At 31.6% G+C, this 23,195-nt stretch overlaps 1 protein-coding gene across 2 annotated transcripts in view; it reads right to left on the bottom strand.

Annotated features, from left to right (window-relative positions):
* The window catches only part of LOC145288008 (uncharacterized), a 167,041-nt gene that overhangs the window by 134,213 nt on the left and 9,633 nt on the right, over nt 1-23,195 (bottom strand). The window contains exons 2-4 of one of the 2 annotated variants that reach the window (XM_080136009.1): nt 16,913-16,966; nt 13,835-13,919; nt 10,454-10,498 (exon numbers count right to left, since the gene is read on the bottom strand). In XM_080136009.1, coding sequence (XP_079992135.1) covers nt 10,454-10,498; nt 13,835-13,919; nt 16,913-16,966 — 184 coding nt within the window. The remainder of the gene's footprint in view (nt 1-10,453; nt 10,499-13,834; nt 13,920-16,912; nt 16,967-23,195) is intronic. The other variant, XM_080136010.1, reaches the window with a different exon arrangement.

The raw sequence follows: 23,195 nt of genomic DNA, 5'->3' as shown, positions 1-23,195 counted from the left end.
ATTTTCCAAAGTATAACTAATAGAAAGTCATTTTTATAAACTTAATTTTCTTAATAAATACCAATGCACTGTTTATCATACATTGAGTACGTTTTGTTATTTTTTTAACGCTTAATTAAAAATGAAATGTTAATAAGGATGGCGTTCACGTTATTCAATGTTACATGACAATTGCTAAAACTTCTTAAAATGTATCATTGACCAACTTCGTTTAGTGTATGCAAAAATGGGTAAATACAGTGAAATTTCATTAAATTCCAATTCCTCATTTATTTTGGGGGCTATTTTGGAAAAAGAAAAATTTGATTAAACAAAATGTCATCTTTTCTCTTTTTAAATATTCAATTCTTTTTTTATGTGAGAGAATGACAATGGGGCTGCTCAGGCATTTTAGTCCAGTGTGTGCTAATCCTAGCACACTAGCTTTTCAACTTAACCCTTGACCTTGTGTCTAACAAAATTGTATCTTAAATGCAAAACTACTTAAAAGTTTCATTAAGGACATTGTTTTTTTTATATCAAATTCACATTCTGTTAAAAGTCAGTTTTACATTCTGACATGTATTGGATAGCTTTTTGAAAATGACTTCCAAACTAACCCATCTGTTGTACTATTTGGATTCTTCAAACTACTGTTCTCATCTCGAGTGTTATTCTTATGTTTCAGTCAATGTAACCTCTGACCTTCAGGTGTATCTTGTTTGACTCAGAAATCTTTCAAACAGAATCCTTTATTTAATCCATGGGAGCAGCGTGCTCTTTTCCTGTCAGCCATAACACGGTAGAAGTAATTCGCAATCATATTTTTAGGATCACCCACACTGAGGATTGAACCTTCAACCTCCAGAAAAGAGTCACTTAAAATTAAATTTTACTTAATACTTTATCGGTTACACAGCGGATCGTTGTTACATCAATCCAAACATTATGCAAATAACGCTCAAGATGAGACTAGCAGTCCAAATAATCCAAATTATAAATCCTCATCTGAAAAATTCAGAAACATAATCATCTATCTTTGTCCAGGTTTTTATTTATCTCTCTTTCTTTCAAATCTATCTTTATTGCAACAAATATTTATATTTTTATGTTTCAGCCACTGTGTCCTAGTTTTTTTACGCATATTTTCTTTTTAGATATTTACAATGACGTTTTTCATTCACAGACCAAAAATTTCAAAAAAAATTTTTTTTTCAGCATATTATTGCATTGCCTGTTTTACTTAAAAATTCAATATTTATAAGGAAAAACTAAGAGAATATTGCACTTTTCTTGTAATTAATTTTAATTGATCATTAAATAAACTAGAAAGAATATCACCATTACAAAAAAGAAAAAAAAAATGCAATCCCTGGGAGGGTGGTGCCATGATCACAGAGCAAATACTATACTACCCCTGCCAAAAGCAGGTAATGATTGGGAGAATGGTATCATGACATTTACTACAATCCCCCCCACCTCCCCATTACACAAAAAAGGAGATGATGCCTGGAAGGACAAATCGAGCACTGGAGTATAGTACAATAGTATATTAATAGAAGTAATAATATAGTTTGGCTTCAGATTCCAAATTTTCATTAGTAAATAAATAAGCGATTAGCATAACAACTTTTTACCATAACAAGCATTACATATTCTAGATGTATTTCTATTTCTTTTAAATCAAATTTTTGATGGGGGAAAAAAATAGTAAAAATCTCTATTTATATGAAGTGGGTTATTTGTATATGTTTACATATTTATCAATAGAGGATTCATTCTTAAACTAATCAACCATTAATAATTAAAGAATACAGCCGCTAGGTGTAATGGTGGATGATGTGGGATATATTTAGTTTTATGCAAAAAAGTGATGGAAGCCTTCCATGGAAATTCAGATTTTCATGAAATTTTAACAATAGTTATAAGATATTAATCAAATTTTGTCAAAATTTCAGTTTTTAGGGAATATTTAAAGTTTTTCAGGGTGCACAATCTTCTATTTGAAAATTCAAATATCTCAGATTTGCATTAAATTTGATCCATCAATTAAGTAATAATGCATGAATTTCAATTTCTTCTTAACATCCCTTAAGCTTAAGTGTTAAATTTTAGATATTTTCTCAAAACAAAATCATATAATGGATTTTGATCAATATTGGAATAAAGATTCTAGACATATCGTTTAATATTATTCTATCTCCATTTTAATCTTAGTAAGGGGACATGAAATTAGTACAAAACAAAAACAGTTCTGTTTGAGTTCTTTTTTTATTAATACATGATTTTAGTTCTGCCCTACTATGAACATGCACTTGTGCATTCACTACACAAGCCGTGATCGTCCCACTCATTGCTTGATCTAGTAAACACTGGCAACACAGGAAGTTTCTCTCCCAAGTAAACCCACAGGCCCAGTTGATAAGCAAATAACAAATGTTTTTTTTGGGGGAAGGGGGTACAAGTGGCATCCGTTTATTAGGTTGAATATTAGACTTGCAGAATGAAATCTTTTATCCCGGGCCAACAAACTCTCTATTCTTGAGGACCACCAAAAGTCAACTGGCCACCTCAGACATCCAACTTCTACTCCTTCAGAAAGAAGGCTTTGACTGCTTCTCCATCCTATCTTGAAAAATCTTTACACCTGATTCTAGGCTATTAGTAATCACCATTCAGTCACCCAGAAGTTGAAAACTCAATATATTCAGATAATAATATCCAGACATTCTCCATTTATGGAGGCATATCTGCAGATAGTCTTGAGCATTATTTTTCTCAAACAGCATGATCTTCCTATTTAGTAAGGTACTTATTTTTTCCAACAAAGAAAATATCTCTTAGGTGGTCTAACTCCAGTCAGAGATATTTTCATTTCTCTGTGCCCCTCCCTCTTTTTTTTTTTTGCCAAGCATCTATTACTTGCAATGTCTGCCATGCATACACACTACCAAAACATGTTGTGCAGTGCATGTTTACAGAAAATATTAATAAAAAAAAACGAAAATTTTCTTTGGAAAAATAATAATTTCACTATTCGGAAAAGTTTGCAAAAGTCTTCTGCAAAAAGCATGAAATTTAAATAAGTAGGAAGAGCAAACAAAAATATTAATTTCAAATGAAATATGGCAGAACAATAAGTTGGAAAACAGAAAATAAAAAATACTACGATTAATGTTACATCGTAAAAGTTTGCTAAATAATTTGGAGAAAAAGTAAAGATAAACTTTTAATCATTATTGAATGCATTATTTGTATAAGGATTTAAGAAATTTTACATGTTTTTTAAACTTAATAAATCAGTAAAAAAAAAATTAAAAACACAATATAAACATCAGACTTAATTATTAATGTAGTTGTCATTCTTCACTATGACTTCTTTACAGTTATCAATAAGCTTTTTACCAGGTTTATAAAATTTCAGAAGTTTTAAACTAAAAAAAGAAATTAACTCATGTGCAATTTCTTTTTTTTATGGCAATCGCGCAAGACAAGGAATGAATCCATATGATGTAAGGAGCTAACAAGAATGAAAGATGATTATCGCAAAGACAGGAGACGCCTATTGATCTTAGTCTTGTAAAGATTAAGGCTACAAGTAGGAGGAAGACAGTCAGCAAAAGAGTTCCACAAGTTTGCAGTTCCAGGAAAGAAGCTATTGGAATAGGAAGCTGTATTACAATGAGGTATGAAAACCGTTGCTGCATACTGGGTGTTCATATTTAGAAGGGACGATATTATATATTTGTTGTTGTTCATATTAGAGTGAGAGACAGATCGGTATATATAAAGAGGGTACATTTTTAATACAGACGGTGACATGTAATACACAATGAGACGGGGATCGATAGAAGAGAGAGGCATTAATACATTTTACAGTCTGTGAATGTTCTATAACATATTTTTCTTAACACATATATTTTAGAGATGAGGATTATCAGTCTTATCACAAAGGAACAGTCATTACTTATAATAGCTGAGGGAGATACATTACTTAGGTGGGTTTATACACAAAGTTCTTATAAATGATTCACAATACCTTGACACAACACAAGACAGCAGTTACAAAATGATGACGTCCTTTATTTCTTTGACCGTTCAATGACTTGACATCGAGGAATTCAAAGTCCTACATGATTTCAACTTCTAACCTTTCGTCTCCAAAGGTGGGTTCCTTCTGACTCATGTCAGCTCTGTCTATCCGACTGTTCGACCCTCTCTTGACCCTGTCCAGCACTATTTGTTTGTCTCACTAAAACTCCAACTATATTGAGAACTCATCTCTTAGCCATGACGTCATCGCATGGCCAACGTGCAGATTGATCACATGGCCTGGACATGCTTTCGGTTCTCGTTCTTTCCATGTCCAAGCATGTGCCCGACTCACGTGTTCTTAAACTCACGTGCATTGTTCACACATATCTCCAACAAGATTTCTCTAACCTATTTTTTCGACTAACCTATTTTTCAATTATGTATAACATTTTCTATTGTTCGTTTTTAAATTCCTTATTTTAATTTCATTTTCATAAACAGAATTGAATCATCAAATTCCTTTTTTCACAATAACATTTCGAAACAGCGAATTCCTTTTCAACAAACATATCTGCTATTTATTTTAAATCTAATAATTGGAATTCTCCTGAATCTTAATTCCAAACCTAGCTTTCCAGGTTCGAATTCTCGGACTACCTTATCTCATTTTTACTTACTTACAAAAACAGGGGACCTGTTCTCGTAACACCGTGAATTAGTGGAGACCACTAGATCAATGAGTTAAAGGAGCTAAAACAAAGGAATCCACTGAAATGATTTTGTAAATTTTTAAAGGGATGATAATTTGTAGATGCAAGGTATGGAGAATATGGCGAGTGATGCATACAAAGTGGAACAATAAAATTGTCACCTTAGAAAAGAGAACATGGTTCCATTTCCATTTGGTGAAAATAAGTTTTCTTTTTGTTTGTTGCAGACCATCTACTAGTTGGCCAGTTGTGTACAAATCCCAAGAGTGATAGGAGCCTTCTATCATGTCTGAAAGTGACACAATGTTCAATGAGCGAGATTGGAGATGCACAACTGTACAACAACATGTTCTTTACCAATCCAATTTTGACAACAAGACCCTCAAAATGCACTGCTGGATTGCCATGAATAACGGACATGCCCATAGTAATGAAAACAAAGTTTCTGGCCACGGTTATGGTCTTTGGTGTGGTTTCAAGTGATGGCCACATCATGCCACCTCACATCTTCCCAGTCAGCTTGAAAGTCAACATCAAAGTGTACCTGGATGTGCTGAAGAGTGCAGTGATCCCCTGGTGCAATCAGGTGGCCGCTGACAGACCTTGGGTGTGGCAGCTGGACTTGGCGCCAGCCCACAAGTCCAAAAAGAACCCAGGCTTGGCTTTATAAGGAATGCTACAAATTTGTATCCTTCTTCTCACTGCCCCCCTCCTCCCCTGACCTGAATCCGTGATCGTTGCCGTCCACCAAATATTTGCCAAGCTCCCACCGGCACTTGTGGAAAAGGTATGCTCCCAGTTTTAGACTCGTATCGAGGCGATGATTGCGGTTGAAAGCAGCTGTATTGAATAGATGTCAGCTCTACTACATAATCAAGTTACCTGAATTTATTTTTTCAATAAAATAAAGCTGTAGTGTTTTCTTTAGGGCAACAACTTTATTGTTCCACCCTGTAATTTCCCAGGTACCTTTTAACTAGATCTTTGATTGATTGATTTATCATAATATTATGTTTCATATTAGGGACCCTACGTTGGTGGCAATTAAGTTAGCTAGTGTGTATTTTGACAAGGTTAACACCGAGTACATGATAACCCAAATCTGTAAAACAATTATTCCCAAAGTTGAATGAAAAATGGATGATGCAAAGTTGAGGCAGAGGGTAACAGGTCAAACGGTAGACAAAACAAAGTTGAACGATGACGAATGACATCACATTTTCGAGCTGAGAGAAACAAAGTTTTTCAGTCTTTCCGCAGAAGCCGTGCGAATGAGACACTGTCAATAATGTAGAATAACCTAAGCAGAATGTTACCTCAACGTCAATGCATGTCACCCATTTCAATAAGTTAGGAAGTTCAGAAGCAAATAATTAGCTAAGATAACAGTCTGTTGATCTTTTTATAATGCTTAATCCACAGGGGTAGATTGTTCTCATTTTATCAACCAGGATCAGGTAAAAGTGTTAATTTATATCACTCTTAGTTATTACCACCTGTAGTAATGACTGAACCTTCAGCTGGCAAGACTGTCAGATAGAACTGATTATCAACCAACACTTAACTATTATACCATGCCAGATACATGGCATAACAGTTAAAGGCGTTTATCAATAATTTGCTATAATACTTTCCTTGTAAAATGTTAACATTTTCTTTATTGCTAGTATAATTCCTCCTTTAAAATGTAGAACATCATTTTTGCTTATAGATCACATTTACACTGCAAAATGTCCATTTTACAGTAAACATAATAATAGCAAAGTGATTGAAATGAAGTTTTGTGTGACAACGTGACATACGATATCCGATGCTACAAAGATGATCCGTTTCACAAAGCAAATACCCATGTAAGCTTGGAATTGGCTCAAACTCCATCAAAAGCAGGACATGCAAATAAGTGGTGTCACGGTGTTGCATGTAGCACCTAATTTCATTTGCAGCACTTGTCAAAATCCATGTTCTATTGGAAGAAAAGTTGCTGCAGGTGCTGAAAGAATTAATAAATTCGCCTACCGAGGTAACAATTGATATGAGTTGGCAAACTGACACAACTATAAGGCGACATATATGTGCCACATAGGGAATTTTCAGGCAACTGTCAATAATTTTATAATATTAAATGAAAGATAAGGAATAAAAGTTATATAACTTTATTATATCATCAGAACACTAAGGAAAATTTAAGGGGAAAATTAAGAAAAAACCTCTTAAGGCCATGGCATTTCAAAACTAAATGCTTCTAATCAGAAGACGAAAAGGGCCAGAATTATACAAAATGCAAATCTATATATCTATAAAAGTGAAATTGTCTGTGTGTGTGTACATTTTCCTACCAAACTACTCTGTCAATTTTCAGTCTACAGACTCAAGATTTGACATAAGGGATATTGAGATTTTGGGAAAAATCTTTTTAATCGGTTTTCGGCCAGAAATTTGGCTGTCAAGGGGTCAAAGTTCAACGATTTGAGCTTTGAGAACTCTACCAAATTCCTCCGACAATTTTGGGTCCAAACACTTGAAATTTTAGATGTCGGTTACTTGGACATGGATCAACCTTTTAATTTGATTTGAGCTCAAGACAATAAATGTTAAGGGGTCAAAATTGAGGTCAAAGTTTTTTTTTTAAATGACCTCTGCGATCTATCAAATTACTCAGCCAATTTTTGGTGTAAACATTTGAAATTTGACATAAAGTGTATTCAGACATAGGGAAAGCTTTTTAATTGGTTTTTGGCCGTAAATTTGGCTGCCAAGGGGTCAAAGTTCAAAAGATTCTACTTTTGCGGTTTGTAGCAAACTATTCAGCCAATTTTGGGCCTAAACATTTGAAATTTTACATAAAGGGTATTCAGACATGAAGCAGGCTTTTTACTCCGTTTTGGGGCAAAAATTTGGCTGCCAAAAGGTCAAAGTTGAAAAAAGTTGACCTCTGCAGACTCTACCAAACTTCTCCGACAATTTTGGGTCTAAACACTTGAAATTTTAGATGTAGGTTACCTGGACAGGAGTCAAACTTTTTAATATATATATATATATGTATATATATATATATACACACATAAAGTTATGAACAGTACATAGGGCCTGAGCAAAGCCAGGCTGAACTGCTAGTATAGAAAAAAAATGGCTTAATGACATTTAGCTAAGAAATGACAATGAAGGAATGAGATAATATGGCAAATATTAATTAAAAGTAGATACAACATGTAAAGGCAAAATGGAAGGGTAATAATTTTATAAAACACATCATATGCCAAATAGCATACAGCACACATATCCTATCTGTACTCTTGTATGTTCATGAAACATGGTCAACAATGAAATGTCAGAATGACACAATCTTGGCTGTAGCACATTGGATGGAGAAAATTGCTGGCTTCACTTTACCAATTTCTAACGAGAAAGTATGTTGCACAACCTCACCTGGTATGACCACGTCACCTACAGTCATTCAAATGCTTCAAAGTTTGTCTTACATTGACATTGATGGTCTAAAGCCATGCGACAGGCTGCATGAGAAATGGAAATCAAGTTGGTGACAACCTGATCTTAGCGGATGGCACAAGTAAAATGGCAATAGACAGGAAAAGTTGGAAATCATTCACAAAAGGTCTAACCACAAGCATAAGACAAAAAATTTAAAATTATGATAATCAGCAATTAGCTGCATAGTTTTTAAGAGCAATATTTTATTGCTTAAAAACATGTGAGCTGTAATCAGCTTAGAAACTTACAAAAATAATATGAATTAATTAGAAATATGCAAAAAGTAGATAATGAATATAAATATTTTAAGTCATTATAATTATAATATTAACTTATTTGAGTAAATAGAACACTTAATAAAAAGATTACAATGGAAAGTCTTCTACTTCCAATCCAATGATAATAATACTAATAATAAACACAATTTAACACCATAAAATAGTCATTACTTGAAAAGTAAACAATGAATGTAAGAGAAATTTAATTAATTGTTGGTTCTTGTCCAGAATTCGCCCTATATTAATAAACAAAAATAAAGGAAAATCTGTATGATGTAAGTACCCATGACAAAACAAAAATATATTCCAAAAGTCACGTAAATTGAGCAAGTAGTTTTATTTTTAAATATGAAAATCAGTAACAGAAGAGAGACTTCTTGTCTGTCATTTTGAAAAAAAGGAAAAAAAAAAGAATGATAAATCTCACAAGTTTGAATTGAGTTATGTTGTAATGCTATGAATTCCCACTAATCATTTAAAAATGATTTGCTTTATAAAAATAAAACTACTTGATCAATGTACATAATTTTTTTAAATACAATATTTTTGTTTAGTCATAGTTTCATACAGATTTTTCTTTATTTAAGAATTCTGGACAAGAACCTAATTATTTTGTTTTCACATTTACAAAAATAAAATATAACTTTACATTTGATAAATAAAACAACTAAATTATAAAAAAATGTGTTTAGCAGGTAATAAAGTCACATAAAAAAAATGGGAGGAAAGGGAAATTTTTTGAAAAATCATGCTGAATGGTGCAGAATACCCAATCAAAACGTGAAAAGGATTTTCTCAAAGCAAACATGTTTTCAACTGGTAGACATTTTGTGTTCATTTTAAAAAAAAAAAACAATTCTGTGTTTGTGTAAACTTATGATCTTTGAAATCGACACATTTCAGGTGAAAACATTATTACATATTTAGGTCATGTTAGAATTAGTATTACTTCTAAAAATTATGGAAAATCACCTAGTAGAAAAATAATTACAAGTGAAAATAGAATTTATTGAATTATCAAGTTTTATCATGCGTTTTAATGCTAAAGAATTGTGCGACCAATTCAGTTTGATAAACAAGGAAAATAACTCTTTACTTAAATTGGCTTAAATTAAGGGTTGGACATTTTTAAACACATTTTTAAAAGAACATAATTGTGGATAATTGTTTTGTTAAAAATACATCTAGTACATCTTCTACTGGATCATTTTTCTTAAGTTTTGGAATTTATACTAATTTTGACATGACACTTAAGTATGCAATAATGTTTTCACCTGAAATGTGTTGGCTTCAAAATGTCACCAATCTACACAAGTATCAACAACTCTTTAATTTGCTAATCATCTTCAGCACTAAATAAAAATGATGGTGCAAAATGAAGATGATTCTATTCATAATAATTGCCATGCAAATATCAACATTTCAAAGCTCAGATGAAATTGAACCCATGAATGAAAAAGTTACAAATTTAGATATCCGCATAACAAATTAGGCATCAGGTCAAAAAAAAAAAAAAAAAAAAAACTTACAAAGGAAGAATCAAAAAGTTCAAATGAAAGAATTTGATTGTTTTATATCCAAACTATATAATACTTTGGATCAATTACTGCTTAAAGACCCCCAGCAAATGGGGGAAACAAGAGGAACAACTGTATAATACTTTTAAAGCATAAAATAGGAGTTAAATTTTAAATTATTTATCATGACAGTGTTGTACTGATTTTATCAAATTAAGAGACATTTTATCATTTGTAGATCCAATAAAATTTATGAAGATGATTTTAGAAGCAAAGCAAACAAGCAGAAAACGTAGGTGGCTTATTAGTATGTATATTTAACTACAAACAAGAAAAACTAAAATATATAAGAAGCAAATCCTTGAACAATGCAAATATTTAAAAAAAAAATTCAAAATATTGTATATCAATCAATGCAAAACCTGGATGGCAAGACCATATTTACCCTGAGTAGATTTATTAATGTCTGGCAATAACTTGGTCTGCAGTCCTGAATAAATATTGATAATAGAACATCTCTCAGAAGAAAGAAAATCTGTAAATTCCAGAATAGTTAGAACTCCTAAACAAAAAACTAAAAATAACAATATATAGTAAACTCAGTAGAATTAAATTCTCTACCGACCTGTATACTTTTCACATGTGGAAACTGAAAGATTTTTTATTTCAACATTTTATTTTGGCAAATTCTGTCTTATCAGCACACAAAACCAAAATGATCACCAAGATGATCACTTAACTGGGGTGGGGGGTCAGGCCAGAGTGGCAAGTTGCACCTCCATAACAAAAACACTCGTCAAACCACACATAACCATCTGATTGGAAATTCTTATTTATCGTGACAGTGACATATCGATTTTCTCAAGTTTAGAGGTATACTTGTAAACTCAATAAAATTTATGAAGATGATTTTAGAAGCAAAGCAAACATCAAGTACAAAACATACATGACTTATTAGTATGTGTATTGAACAACAAACAAGAAAAATTATGATATACAAGAAATGATCATTTTGACGGCCATTTTGGTTTTTGTGTCAATATGATTTTTATCCAAATAAAATTCTGAAATATAAAAAAATCTTAGTTTCCACCTGTCAATAGTATAAGAAATGATAGAGAATTTAATTCTACAGTGTTTTCTATAAATTATTTGTCGTTTACATTTTTTTATGAGTTCTCAAGTTAACTATTCTGTACTTTCTATGTTATGTTCTACCAGATTGTAAGCAATAATTATTCAATCGTTACTGATGTTTTTTTTATTCTCATATCTTGAAAAAAAAACTAAATGATAGTTTACTTGATAGACTTGTTTTGCAGTTCATGTAAGTTTTAAAACAATGATAACCAATTGTCTGTTATTCATCTTATTCAGAAAAAGTGTTAATTATTCACAGAATAATTAAACAAATTTAACATCAACATAATAACTTTCAAATAAGTAAAGGGTGAATGGTCAGAGAAAAAAAAATCTATGTTTGGTGCTATTTATCGGGACCAGGGAGGGGTGCACACTATTTCAATAGAAACAGACACCAACATCAGTCAAGGTAACAATTCATGATGTCTGTATTTTAAAATCCAGGACAGCAAAGGGGGAGACATGTCAGGTTATGCAAATAATTTGTTTTGATATAAAAGCATCCCTGTCAGCATCATGCTATATTTATCTTTTGATAATGCAAGAAAAGTATCTTGGTAAGAAAAAGAGCCTGTAGTTTGCTTTTGTTGTATTGGGAGAAAGCTTTTGACAGAGTGCCAAGAGATATTGTCTGGTGGGCTTTGCATAAATTAGTAGAAAATGAATGGCTGGTTATGGTTGTTTAAACAATTTACAGAATTACTCAAAATCATGTTAGAATTAACAGCACATATACTGACAGCTTTAGTATTGAAGTTGAAGTACATCAAGCTTCTGTAATGAGCCCGTTGCTTTTCATTTGTGTCTAGAATCCATTGACCAAGAAATTTTATATGGATTATCTGGAAGAGATGCCTTAAGTTGATGATGTAGTGCTTGCATGTGAAATAATGGAAGGTCAACATATTAAGTGACAGGCTATGTGAATGCTATGGCAAATAAAGGTTTGAGAGTGAATGTTATCAAGACCAAAGTGATGATAAGTGGTTGTAGTGTGGGAAAGCCCTCAGAAAGCGGAAAGTTTTCTTGCTAAATTTGTATAAAAAGAAGTTTGGAGCAACCCAATCTTTTGTGGTACTTGTAAGCATTGAGTACACAGGAAATGCAGTAGAATTATAAGTAGGTTGAAAGATGATAAGCAGTTTATTTGCAAGATGTGCAACACAATGGAGATGGATGAGAACTCATAAGTCCAAAGTATGTTTGGATGGTGAGACTATTGAAGGTGTTCAGAAGTTTTTGTTTTTTTTTATCTTTGTGATACAATTGGTGCAGAGAAAGAAGCTGGTGCTAGTGTGACTGCAAAAATTAGGAATCGACGGATTTCACCGAAAAATGAAATTTGATAGATTTGACCAAGCAATAAAATTTGACGGATTTGACAGAGCAATGAATAGACGGATTTGACAGAGCAATGAATAGACGGATTTGACAGAGCAATGAATAGATGCATTTGATCAATCAAGACAAACTTCATTGAACAACGAGTAGACAGAGTAATAAATAGATTTGGCTGAGCAATTAGTAAACAGATTTGACTGAACAATGAATAAAAGGATTTCACTGAGACAAATTTGATTGAACAATGAGTAGACAAATTGGATTGAACAATGAGTAGACAAATTTGATTGAACAATGAGTAGACAAATTTGATTGAACAATGAGTAGACAAATTTGATTGAACAATGAGTAGACAAATTTGATTGAACAATGAGTAGACAAATTTGATTGAACAATGAGTAGACAAATTTGATTGAACAATGAGTAGACAAATTTGACTGAACAATGAGTAGACAAATTTGACTGAACAATGAGTAGACAAATTTGACTGAACAATGAGTAGACAAATTTGACTGAACAATGAGTAGACAAATTTGACTGAACAATGAGTAGACAAATTTGACTGAACAATGAGTAGACAAATTTGACTGAACAATGAGTAGACAAACTTGATTGAACAATGAGTAGACAGAGCAATGAATACATGAGTTTGACTTAGTGATGAACAGATGGATTTGACAGAGACACTTGAGCAGCATTTGCACTTGAACATCGATAACACTGCACCTCTAATCTCATTTTTTTTCTCATAACAATTAAATTATCTCCAACCATAAGGAATATAAAACAGATTATTTGAACAACCTTAGAGATATTTTCAATTATTACTTTGGTAAAAATTTTAGGAAATAAAAACAATTTATTTTTTGTCTATTCCCTCTTTAAACCTTGTTCTACTTAACCTGCAGCCACTGGTCACCATTTTCATTGCTACAGAAAATTATCTGTATTTACCCAGCGTTGCTCGGTAGTCTTTTTACTTTCATATTTGTTTTGTATTTTTATTGTTTACAATGTTTTATAGGATCTTTGAAATTAAATTCAATTAGTATCATATTATATAATCCTTAAATTATTAATTGAACCAAATTGATATAAAACTAATTTTATTAATGTTTTAATCTATTTATAAAATTTCCAAAATTGTTTATCATCGAATACATAATTTATTAAGAATTTTAAAGTCAGTTTAAATAAATTTCTATTCGATTGTTTAAATGCTTTCCAATTTTTGCATCTTTTACAGATGACTAAGCATATTTTAATAGTATCAAGTAACAAAGTGAATACATTAAAAAAAAAAAAAACCTTCACAAAAGAAAAGAAAAAATGTATGACTTACTTTCACATTGCGATCGGGTTTTTTGAAGAGTTATAGTTTGTTTCTTGATAAACTTGACCAAATCTTCTCGTGATAGACTATCCAACTAGAAATAAAAAATAGTCAATGAAATATACTTTTTGAAATGGATAAAATGACTTCAAAAATGAAAAAATATATACCTATATGAAATCCATCATGGCAGCATGAGATATTACCTATGTTGTTTCAGAAGTTTATTATGGGGGGGGGGGGATATTACTTCAAGTGTTTAAATTTCTGTTTTTACAGATTTTGCATATCTCCATTTTTTCTCTCAAATTTTTTTTCCTTCTTTAATTCCATATCTTGAACTTTGTAGCAGTTTTTGAGAAATATCTTTTCATCTCTGATGAGTTGTTTAGTGATGAAGAAAATATCTTCCACTATCCAACAAAACATGTATAAGATGCAATATTATAGAAATTTAAGTGTCTGCCTAAATTGAAAAATAATTTTTAAAATAATGAAAAAATTAGAGCAAAATACAAAACAAATTTATGAGTGCGAATTGAATCCATCTTATAGCATTTGGAATTAAAATTACAGGCATATATATTTTTAAAAATTGAGGAAAAGAATTAAGACTTAGAAAATTATTTTATTCTGTTTTAGTTTCTTTTGTTTTAGTGACCATAAAAATCAAGATTCCGATTTAAAGAATAGCTCAGTACTGAAACATGCAGATGACATCAAGTTTTATCTTGAGATGAAAAGCACAGATCTTACATTTTATAAATCATCCTGCAATCAGATCATACTTTTGAGAGAAAAATCCAGTATCCACATATTCCCCCCCCCCCACAACACAAATATCAAGAAGTCTTCTTGTGAATATAATCTGGGCATTAGTGTCAGCAACAATTTGCGTTGAACAAAGCACTTCTTTAAAACTCTCAAGGATTAAGGTATATTGGCATCACTTAGTAAAACTTTTGAAATATTTGAATTATTTTGACTACTGTTTGTGTAACCTATTGATCACCTGGTTGGAGCTAGTACATCGTTAAGTGTGAGGTTTCTAGTGCATCATTCAACATCTCTACGAAAATGTACTACCAGTTTGTATTTATGTCTTAACCAGCCAATCATATCTTTGTGAGGAAGAATCCGGATGTACTTATATTTGTTACATCAACTATATTAATATGCTAATTATTCAATGAATAACCGATAGCAATACTCATACTATGTAATATCTAGAAACACAATCTAACAGTGGGAAAAAAATTTCAAGGCATACGGACACACCTCTTTCTCTTAGCTGGCAGTCCTGTAATTAAACTTTGAAGTGAATAAACAACCAGTATCATGTTTAGAATGTAAACAAAATTCAATCACTAGATGAGAACTTATTGATTCATCCTCATCATCTTCCATCCGATTATGTTGTAACAAATACACATCACAAAACTTTGGGTCAATAAGGACTTTAACTGCCAGAGTAGACATGTTAAATTTTCATCAAATGAATACTATACACATGTTAGATTTTCGTCAACTTTAGATCGCACATGTACGTTCTCATCTGTGAGTGATCAAATCATACATTAGAGTTCTGAATTTTTTAGATGACGTATGAATGTTTGTATTTAGATTAATCGAACAATTGTTCCCATGCACATTTTGGTTGATGTCACTTCCGACCTTTGTCAGGTATAAAAGTCGCCATGTTTTAGCAGGAAAAAAAAAACAAAAAAACGAGGGTAGCTCTGCACTCTAAAGTAAAGTTTTTAATTTTTTAATCTAGTTAGGAGTAAGTTTACATAAATTATAAAAGATAATTAAATTATCAGGGAATTCTAGGGGTATGATTTCTAACTTATTATAATTGAATTTTTAATTTCATCAACAAATTGTAAGTTCTTAAAAACATAATATTTACAAAATTAAGAGGTTGCTGGGTTCAGTATGGTTCAGTATGAATGCTCTGTTTTTTTAACAAGATGTAGAAAAAAACTAAATGTGCAGATAACACTCAAGATGACAGCAATTGTCGAATTAATCTAAACGATACAAAACAAATCGTACATTTGTTCTCACTCATGAGCAATCAAGACTCAAACCAAATAAAGTCTTTTTATGCATACGATGTTTATACATGCTGCTCTTTCCATTGTCTTTTCCACATGTGGCCGTGATCATCTTTTTAACTTACACAAAATAAACTTTTCATCAGAGACTTTGCTGAGTCTTCAAGATTTTATTTTGAGAGAAAATTTACTCATAAAGAGACTACTCGGCTAATTATTTACTTCTTAGTCTATCCTAACTTAGTTTTCTGACTTGAGGATTGAGAAATGCAACAGACAAACATCTAAGTGACATTCACTTTAAATCATCCATATGACTGGGCTGTGTCCCATCATCACGACTTCCAGAGTTAGACTGATTTTAAAAATCCTTTTGTTTCTCTCACTCAAAGGTGTGACGTCATCACCTCATATCATTTGACTATATTTTGCTTACTGTGTTTGACCTTTCATTCAACCCCAAGAACCATCTGTTTTATAGATCTGGGTTATTCTGACATGTACTAATATAACCCTCATCAAAAATTCACACTAGCTAACTTAATCGTTACTTACTGGTGTAGGGTCCTATTATATAACAGATCATGTGAAATCTTGAAAAAAATAAAAATAAAAATGCAGTGACTTTAGATTTGAATTAATATCATGGAAACTCATCTTTTAGGGATAGCACCACAGCTACATTTTATGATTGTAAAATATGGAAGATGTTCTACAGCTCATTGCTGAGTTTCTTTCAAAATGGCTGCTTCTATCTGGTCTTAGATAAATCTTAGGGGCAGATAACTTACCGGTACTTCCTGTACCAGGGGCAGATAACTCTCGGGGATTATTTTAACACTGAAGTAGATAACTCTTACTTATACAACTATTAAAATTATGTAAGTGTTATTTTAACATAACAACCAATTATAAAAGGTATTCTTATATGTACAAAGAGCTTACTTCTAAAAAAAAAATTTTAAAACTAATAATTATTGATGAGTAAAGTAAACTTTTTATTTATGAAAAACTGAAAAATAATTACCTTTGAAACTGGACTTCTGCCAGATTCTGGTCCAGAGGAACTGACCTCAGCTTCCTAAAATGTTAATTCAAAAAATTACATGTTGATTAAACAAAATAACAATTAATTAAAAATTAAATCAATGATAAAATCATTCACTAAAAATTGATAATGCTCAAGTAAGTCTAACATGTTGTAGATAATGATTACATATAAAACATGTTTCACAAATGCACTAAATCTATTTTATCAGATTACCAATTTATTGTACATTTATACTTATATTGGATATCTCAAACAAAAATTTTATATCTAAAAACTGTTAATGTGGGCACATAGGTCTTTGCAAAAAAAAATAAAAATAAACATTAATACCAAATTTATTCTTGTAGCACAAGAAGACACCATATTATGACAATTTAAAGGTGGTTGGAAATTAGAAAATTTATTATCTTGTGTGATATTAGTCAAAAAAGCAATTTTCATGGTGTATAACTAAAAATGCAAGTTTTGAATAAGTTAAAAAAATCTTTAAAAATGTAAATGATACAGAATCACAACTTTTATTGTTCATATAAGATTAATTCCAACAGCTAATACATTGAAATTTCTTAATAATTCATAGAACGGTAAAGATCAAGCTACATTTTTTAATAGTAAATCAATATAAAAAAAATCCTCAGATTTGAACAAAGTAAAAAAAGTAGAAATAATTTAATAAGGAAAAAAATTCCCTAATTCATTAGTTTTCAACTTCAACTTTTTTGTGTGGGTGTGTGAAACACAAAACCATATATTGTCCATATTGATCCATGGCATTTTTTCTTTAAGATGGGACTGTTTTTTATATGTAGAGAGACACGCAATTGTGTGCATTAAATTGAAAATCATCAACATTAAAAAAATAAATCATTGTCGCTGAAAATAATAATCTAATGTGAAATAGCCTGAAATAAGAAACTAAAGACATAAAAGAATCAAACATTTATGAAAAAGAAATAATTAAATTTTCTTTAAATCCAAAGTTATCTATTATATAAATCTCACCTGCCTGTTTAAATGTATGTATGTCTAAAACTTTCGACAGAGGCGACGGATTTTCACAAGATTGGTATCGTTTTGAAGCTTAACCCCTCGGATGACAAATATAAAAAAATTGGTTAAAAACATTAATTCCTTCACCCACAACTGGGCACTTTTCTACAAGGAGGGGTCGCTTTTTTCACCAATATTTTCGAAAGTCATCCCCTCTTTTCGATTGACTAGCATTAATTTAAATCTTTGCCACTTCTGGTTTGGCGATGGATGCAACAGTAAAGAAGTCACATTTTGTTTTATTTTTCATGTTTTTTTTTCATCCCTCGCGGTATGGGTTCGAGCCTGCCTACCTACTACCATTTTGTTTTTTGCTTAACACACACCTTTGGGCAACGCCGGGCACCCAGGCTAGTCTAATATATAAAAGGCAAAATGGGCGCGAGTGTTTGTATATGTCTATTGTCCATGAAAGGTTTTTTTGCATCGGGGTTCTCGCATCGGTTAGATTCCATGAGAAGTTTCCACATACTTCCAAGATCATAATATTTCAGATTCGCAAATGGACACTGCCCATCTTTCTTTTGATCGAGTTAAAAATACCCACCATGGCGTCGTCAAGAGTGTTTGTTTGACTTTTTCGTATAAAGTGAAACTGTTTGAAAAAGCAGCAAAGCATTTCTTGGCCTTCGGGCTGGGATTTCTGATGCTTCACTTAAGTTAATTAGTCCTCTGTCAATGTAGGAGAAACCCTTCATACTGAGACAATTACTACTCTTTTGGGATACTGCCAGAGTGCCCCCTTTTTGGGGGGAAATGGTTTTCCCCTCACATTAAAAACGACCTTGTGTCTAATTTGCTTTTGTGGGAAAACAAATAAATACCACAACAGAAAGCGGGAACATTACCTGACCCCCGGCCAGATTTAAAAACAATGTTCCTTTCTGCGCATGCGTGGCGACTCCTATGATTCTTAAGTTAAGTACCAACTCATTGAATTCACTATCCTCTTTGGCCCAATGGTTAACGAGGAAAACTAATTGCTCTATGTTTTCAACTTTGATCCCACCTCTCTCTCTATCTATTTTTAAAAAAAATTTTTTTATTTCATCCTTGTGCCAATATCCTCCACCAGGGCAAAAGTTAATTACCAACTCATTGGATTCACTATCCTTTTTTTACACATTCTTTTCCTCCTTTGTGGTATGAGTTCGAGCCTGCCTGCTACCACTTTTTTTCTTTTTTTTTTTTGCTCAACACATACCTTCAAACACTCAAGCAACACCGGGCACCCAGACTTGTTAATTTCTAAAAATAAACGAGTTATCACAAGTTGAAATTGAAATGAAATTCATTATATTTATCTTCTTTTTTTTTTTTTGTTTGCACACTTAACTGGCTAATTTGTGATATGTACAGGTTATTTGGATTCTTCGGACTACTATTCTCATCTTGAGTGTCATTTTCACAATGTTTCGTTCAATGTAATCTCCAACCATCAGGTGTATCTTGTCCAAATAATTCCAATATGAATAATCGATACTCATTTCGAAAGCTCATAAACATTGTGATATATATACAAAAAGTTTATATATATATATATATATATACAAAAAGTTTATTTTTACAAGATCTTTCTGTAATCCTCTAGGTGTTTAACCGTCTACCTGTCAAACTCAATAATCTTTAACCTTGAGCAGCTTGTGGGCCTTGATAAGCAGCGATTAAAAAAATAAAGAGATAAAGGCATTTTCATGTGCGTTAGAAAAAAGGTGTTTATGGTTGTTGCTTTGGCGAGATAATTCATGATTTTGTGGGTGTTTAGCAAGTCAGTTGCTAGACATTGGAGCTTCAATGAATCCAAACCAAGGAAAACAAGACTCAAAATGTGACAGGTGTCTGAGCAAACACAGCACTCACTGTGAAAACAGCTTTCTCATTGAAAAATTTCATGCAAAATGGTGAGTATACTATCTTCTAATATATTAAACACTACTATCTCATGCAAACTTTTTATTTTCTGAGACAACTGCCAAATTTAAGTATGAACATTTAGATCATTTGTATCTATGCAACCATGTTCAAAGTCAGCATACCAAATCCTAACCATCATTTCAATAGAGCAGAGTCTGATTAACACTTACTATATCAATGCTTTGCTTGAACAGTATCTTTCTTCATTAGAAAATTAGTTTATTTAAATTCAGATTTTACCATTGTTTTGAAAATTTGCAACAGTAGCTTCATTCAAAGAACTAACTTGTAGACTGATCTCTTAATTGATCTCAAATTTTTACATGTGTCATTTGAAGGTTAGTACTATAAAGTACTAACCTTCAAATGATATATGTAAAAAAAAAAAAAATTTAATCTTATAATTATCCTCATTCATATTCAAGTTGGCATGTGTTGAACAGCTTTTAGTGATTGACTTCCAAACTATCTCTAGTCAAGTCTTTATTCCTTTTTCTCTCAAGACCATCCTTATCACTTTTTCCCATGTTTTCACAGACTTCCCTTTGCAAACTAACCTTTCTACCTCAACTGTTCTACATCTACTAACCAAAAAACTATCATTCAGTTTGTTTGTTTTTTTCAATGTAGCCATATCATCAGTCTCCTGTTCTGCATGCATCTCCCTATACTGTCCAGATATAATCTTCCTCCAAGGTCATCAGATCTAAGCCTGTCTTTAATTCACATTATGCATCATATCATTCTCATATCATTTCTCTTTATGCAGCATATGTCCTCAACCCTCACTGGCAAAGTTTCACTTCCATGCATCATAATACCATGTATACATGCCCGATAGACTGTTCTGTTGGTGGACATGTACGTACTGAAATTATCCATTTTGAAGCTCATAACTGACTAATGTGGAATGTAAAAGACTAATGGTTAATAGAACATTCCTATTTTTAAAGTCAAATTATTTTAACAGATGTGACATGAAATGTAAATCCATCATACAACAGCATTGAACTACTTATAAACCAGAAAGACATTAAAAACACAAGTGCAATATTGCAAAGAAGTCATAAAAGTTTTTTTTGTTTGTTTTTTTTTTTTTCAACTTGGGAATTGCTGCTTATCAAGGCTTGGAGGGTTAATAAGTGTTAGGTAGAGAGTGAGACAGCATGATCAGTAATGGTGGAATTTTGATAGGTTTTAATTATTTAAGAGGACAGCTCAACAAGAACTTATTTACATTACACTCGAAAACAACCATGTTATAATCAGTTGGGAAGCAGTTTTGCAGTATCGTGGTCTAGATGGAGAGTTCTAGGAAAGAAATTTATGCAATTAATCTAGTTCAAAAGATTTCTGCATGATTTTACTGTAGTAATAAGAAGTTTTTACTCAATCAGCATAGGGGTAGGCAAGTGATTTTTTTTTTAAATATGAATATGGCTGGTTAAAAAAAAAGTGAAAAAAAAAAAAAAAAAAAAAGTGGAAAAATTTTTTAGGTCATTTTAAATTAATCGATCCCCTCCCTTCATTTCAAGAACACAATAAGTACATATAATCATAGTCAAAGCTCTCAGTGATCAACTTTACAGAGATAACATCCTGAAGGTGAAAATGAACTACATTAGTTAAGACAGTATATAAAGGTCTAGAGATATTTGATTTTTTTTTTCAATTTAATACTCACTGTGCTTGTTCACACAAGAAAAAAAAAAAACGTCTTTTTTTAGATGATTACATGTCAACAACCAACAAAACTTGTCTGTAAAAATAAACTAGAAAAAAAAATCATTTTTTACTTTAGTGATGGGTATCAGTTTCTTACATATACATTTAACATAAAATGATCACCCACTTCCAAATAGCGATTTTTTAATGAAATGTAACAAATTTTTTTTTTTAAATTTGAGCAGTTTTTCTTTTTTTCTTCAGAATAAATTTGGAGGGGGGGGGGATCTATTGAAAAGATGCATTAAAACATGTAAAAAAATTTATTACTTTTTTGATGTGCAAATAGCTATTGTTCAGACCTTTACCCTATCCTGTCGTTCCGCCAGAATTACTACCCATCCAGTCCAAAATCATATCCATTCTTTAATAAGATCACCCCATCTCACCACTTTCTGTGTTGACTTCTGCAGGCCATGTCTTTTTCCATAGTTATTCCTAGATCATCAATGGGTGATCATATACTAGTTTTCAGTTGGGTCATTTTTAAGTCATGCACATAGAATCAAAAAACCCTCAGCCTCAACCTGCATCTGGCGATTTTCCGGAATAGCCAACAAAGCAAAAAATAAATACACAACAAATAAATGTTACCAAAAGAAAAATAAGTTACTCTTCTACGTACATGGATAAGCTTTGAATGTTTTAACTTATTTTAAAGGTTTTTTAATTAAAAAATAAAGGTAGTGTCAAGTTAGAAAACAAAAAACGGTGATCTCATAAGTCATAGTCAAGCTTTGATAATCATTGAAAACTCGAAAATTAAACAAAATAATAATAGAACATTAAATTTTTGCATAATTAGTGACATTTATTGGACATGTTTCTGTCAGTATTTTGTTTAATTTTCGATTTTTAAGCGAATGTCGAGATTCGACTACGGCTCTAATGAAACCATTTTGTTTTTCATTATAATTCGACAGACGTTACATTACCTTTATTTTTAAGTAAAAAAGCACTTTAAAATAAGTTAAAGCACAAAAATTTATCCAGGTAGATAGAAGAATAACTTAGCTTTTGTTTTTATTTGTTGTATATTGTTTGTTTTTTTTCACACCTTTTCTACTGTTGTCTTCTGTTGATTATTCTAAAAAATCATCAAGTTTCTTAGTTTCATTTTGATAAACTAATGTTTTGGAAACTTTTTAAAGTGATGAAAAGTAATATTTTTATTCACTGCATATATATATATATATATATATATATATATATATATATTTTTTTTTTTTTTTTGTCCATATCCTGCATCTCATTTCAGATGTAATTAGTTTGTTCTGTTGACAGTACTTTATGACTTGCTCCAGCATCTGTACTAAATTGTCCAGTATAGTTAGATTAATTGCTCCATGATTTAAAATTAATAACTAAAAGGTTGTTTTTGGGCTTGTATTACTATACACATCTATTTGTTTTTTGACAACTTTTTTAAATCTAACTGTAGCAGAAGCAGCAATAACTAAAATGAGGGAAAAAAGAGCTTACCTCGGGTATGTCTGTTGTGTCACCAGTTGGGGGGAAAAAGAGAATTCCAAGATGGCGTCCGGGGGTTTTTATTAGCATTTACCCCATG

This window comes from Euprymna scolopes, chromosome 11 (assembly GCF_053919585.1).
Source record: "Euprymna scolopes isolate OS-2025 chromosome 11, ASM5391958v1, whole genome shotgun sequence".
Taxonomy (NCBI): domain Eukaryota; kingdom Metazoa; phylum Mollusca; class Cephalopoda; order Sepiida; family Sepiolidae; genus Euprymna; species Euprymna scolopes.
This window is presented reverse-complemented; position numbering and strand designations above follow the sequence as displayed.